Here is a 3,068-nt window from a genome sequence, read left to right as displayed (position 1 = left end):
GATATCAAAAAAGTACTCCAGAGTGTTGTTCAGCATGGGGGTGAGTAGAAAATGAAGGCTAATCATGTTTTGGGTGTACTATTCCTTTAAGAAGACAACTCATAATACAAACCCATTATAGAGATACAGAAATTTTAATAGAATAGACAAACATTTACTAAATTTTGACTGCCCTTAATGTTTAATATTTCATTATGTAGGTCTAGTCAAAAATGAGATCAACCCGAAAGCACTTGAAATCTTAACCTCTCCTTTCTGATCAAACTCTCCGGTTCTTATGGATCCTGAAGGACGGAAGCAGATCCAGGATAAAAGAAGCTTCATTCTTTTGTGACCTGATGTAAGATGCAGTCATTTATGGCCAGCTGACCCTCACTCTCTTCCCTCTAGTGGCCCTTATCTATGTTACAGCTACACAGACTCAGATCTGATTTTATTCTCTGGTATATGTTCTAAAATGTTCTATTTTATTTGCAAGCAATAACGTTAAAAATATTTTAAGAGTAAATTGAGCGTTATCTCAGAGTTTGGTTCTCTCTGCAGCTTGGTGTTGGGTTTGGAGCCAGGCTGATCCATCAGGCTTCATGAAGCTGCAGTTTTTTCCTGAAACAAGGACCTTCAAGCCTCATGTGATCGTTTTTATTTGGCAAAAGAAAAACAGCCGGTCTCAGAGCGGAACCAGCCTCATAGCGTCATCCTTTTATCAAACTGTGAAGAACTGAAGAGAAACGGAACCAGTTCAGAGCAAACTGTCCTAGACGGCGGCGCCGAGCCGCCGTCAGCCTTTAATCACGGCGATGGGCCTGAGTTTGATGGCCTTCTTGCTGATTCCAGCGTCATGACACGTGTTCACCACGTCTGTCACGTTCTTGTAGGATTCCGGAGCCTGCGAGGAAAAAGGGTCCACAGTTTGATCTCTGAGAAGTTTCTGGGAACTTCTGAGCAGAGAAAGAAGTTCTTCCTCACCTCCTCCATGACCAGTTTGGGAGAAGCCACCCGGATGGCGATGCCCATGTCGGCTAGTTTGTCCAGGACGTCTTGGAAGTCCAGATTCCTGCGGGATTTTGCTCTAGAGAGAGCGCGGCCCTGCGAAGCAGAACAGAAGTTTAAATACACGGTCAGAGCTTCCCGCCGTTGTAAATCTGCCTCAGACTCGTACCGCTCCGTGACACGTAGTGCCGAAGGTTTCCGTCATTCCCTGTTCGGTTCCTGTCAGGACGTAGCTGCAGGTTCCCATCGTTCCTCCGATCAGCACCGGCTGGCCTGTGAGCTGAAGACAACGGGAACGTCTCAGAACGGCATCGGATCACAGCGAGGAAAACCTGGAGGTCCGGTCGGGTTACCTGGTAGTCCACGGGGATCAGAGGGTGATGAGGGGGGAACGCCCGCGTGGATCCCTTACGGTGGACCAGCAGCGTCCTCTGCTTCCCGTCCACCATGTGCTCCTCCACCTTGGCGATGTTGTGGGAGACATCGTAGATGACGTGCATGTCCAGGTCGTCTGGTGTGGTGCCGAAGACTTTGGAGAAGGCCTGGAAGACGGCATAAAGACGGAGTCAGAAAATGATTGGGCCTACTGGGCCGGACAGAACCGGACGGACGTACCTGTCGGGTCAGGAAGGTCATGGAGGAGCGGTTGACCCAGGCGTAGTTCCCTGCGGCGGCCATCCCCTTCAGGTAGTCCTGCCCCTCCTGCGAAGTGATCCGAGCGCACGCCAGCTGCCGGTCGTTCACAGTGATCTTATCACGCTTCATGGCCTTCTCCATGGCAACCAGAGCATCTGTTAACAACGGTCCCATTAGTCGCTAGCTGGGCTGGCGGTACAGCATGGTTCTTTCTGCCGGGCCTACCTGTGGCGACCTGGTGTCCGAGGCCCCGGCTGCCGCTGTGGATCATCACGCACACCTGGCCCTTGTGGTCGATGCCCATCTTCTTGGCGGCGTACTCGTTGTAGATCTCGTCCACCACCTGGATCTCAGCGTAGTGGTTTCCAGCTCCCAGCGTTCCCAGCTTCAACACACAGACAGGACCAATGTTTGTGCTTCGCCCCCCTCCAGGCCATTAGCTCCGGTGGGGGCGGGGCCTGTGACATACCTGTGGCAGGCCTCTCTTCTTGGCCTTGGAGGACACCTTGTTGGGATCGGCCTGCAGCATGCGTCCGTATTCCTCGCAGTGCTCCTTGTCCTCGGCCCAGGCGTAGCCCTCCCTCAGGGACCAGTCCACCCCCATCTCCAGAGCCTCCTCTAGATCCCTAAAGACACACGGATGGGACAGGTGAGACGGCTGGGCGGAGTCCTGCAGGGAACCGTGCTCAGCTCTGGAGTATTCCCACTCACTTGGCTCCCATTGGGATGACTCCTTTGGAGCCGACTCCGACAGGGATGTGGTCGAACAGGGACTGGGCTAGCTGCTCTTTCACCGGCTGGACGTCCCGCTCATCCAGGTTGGTCCTCAGGAGACGGACGCCGCAGTTTATGTCAAAGCCGACCCCGCCTGGAGAAACCACGGCGTTCGGATCGTTCATGTCGAAGGCAGCCATGTTTCCGATGGCGAATCCGTAGCCGGAGTGGACATCTGGGAGTCCGATGGACCTCTGCAGAGACAAAGACGCTCTAACTGGGTCGAATGAGAGTGTTCTATTCACTGAACGGGTTCTACTCACATGAACGATGCCAGGCAGAGCTGCAACGTTCCCGATCTGCTTCATGGCCGGCAGGAACCCTCCAATTCCTGAAGACAACCAGGACAGTTAGGATTCTAGGGACACAGCAGCAGAGACAACTAAGATCTAGACGCACCTCCTCCTCGGCAGGCGTTCCTGAGCTCCTCAAACATCAACTTCTCCAGAGATTCGTTCACGTAGAAAACTCCTTCAACCTGAGTAGAAACACTTTGATGAAAATTCTGCCATATGAAGAAAGAGACCAGGCCTGGTTCCTCACCTGAAGGTATAATAACGTTTTTGTTTTTTTTCCATAAAAGAATAAAAACTTCCCATCAAGATGATTCTGCAGTGTCTATTTGCAGTAGCCATCTTTTAAAGTCGTAGGGAAGCGGCTGTTCCAAC

The 3,068-nt window shown here is 52.1% G+C and overlaps 1 protein-coding gene across 1 annotated transcript; it reads right to left on the bottom strand.

Moving 5' to 3' along the window:
• Window positions 1–623: 623 nt before the first annotated feature.
• On the bottom strand, window positions 624–3,056 carry rtcb (RNA 2',3'-cyclic phosphate and 5'-OH ligase). The gene is made up of 10 exons (XM_015369575.1): window positions 2,800–3,056; window positions 2,664–2,731; window positions 2,338–2,594; window positions 2,096–2,252; window positions 1,852–2,011; window positions 1,606–1,781; window positions 1,344–1,532; window positions 1,160–1,270; window positions 967–1,086; window positions 624–886 (listed from the first exon to the last, which is right to left on the bottom strand). Exons 1-10 carry the CDS (start codon window positions 2,834–2,836, stop codon window positions 779–781), a joined length of 1,383 nt encoding a protein of 460 aa, XP_015225061.1. The 5' UTR covers window positions 2,837–3,056; the 3' UTR covers window positions 624–778.
• Between the last annotated feature and the right edge of the window lie 12 nt (window positions 3,057–3,068).

Source organism: Cyprinodon variegatus, unplaced genomic scaffold (assembly GCF_000732505.1).
Source record: "Cyprinodon variegatus isolate N-32 unplaced genomic scaffold, C_variegatus-1.0 Scaffold4613, whole genome shotgun sequence".
Classification (NCBI taxonomy): Eukaryota; Metazoa; Chordata; class Actinopteri; order Cyprinodontiformes; family Cyprinodontidae; genus Cyprinodon; species Cyprinodon variegatus.
Note: the sequence above shows the minus strand (reverse complement) of the source record. Positions and strands in the feature narration are given on the sequence as shown.

Excerpts from the sequence above, each read along its gene's own strand:
- rtcb (XM_015369575.1), bottom strand. The coding sequence starts at position 2,836 with ATGTTTGAGGAGCTCAGGAACGCCTGCCGAGGAGGAG. Across the intron at positions 2,595-2,663 it reads CTCTGCCTGGCATCGTTCAT|AGGTCCATCGGACTCCCAGA; the intron begins GTGAGTAGAACC and ends TTGTCTCTGCAG. Across the intron at positions 1,271-1,343 it reads TGATCCCCGTGGACTACCAG|CTCACAGGCCAGCCGGTGCT; the intron begins GTAACCCGACCG and ends CGTTGTCTTCAG.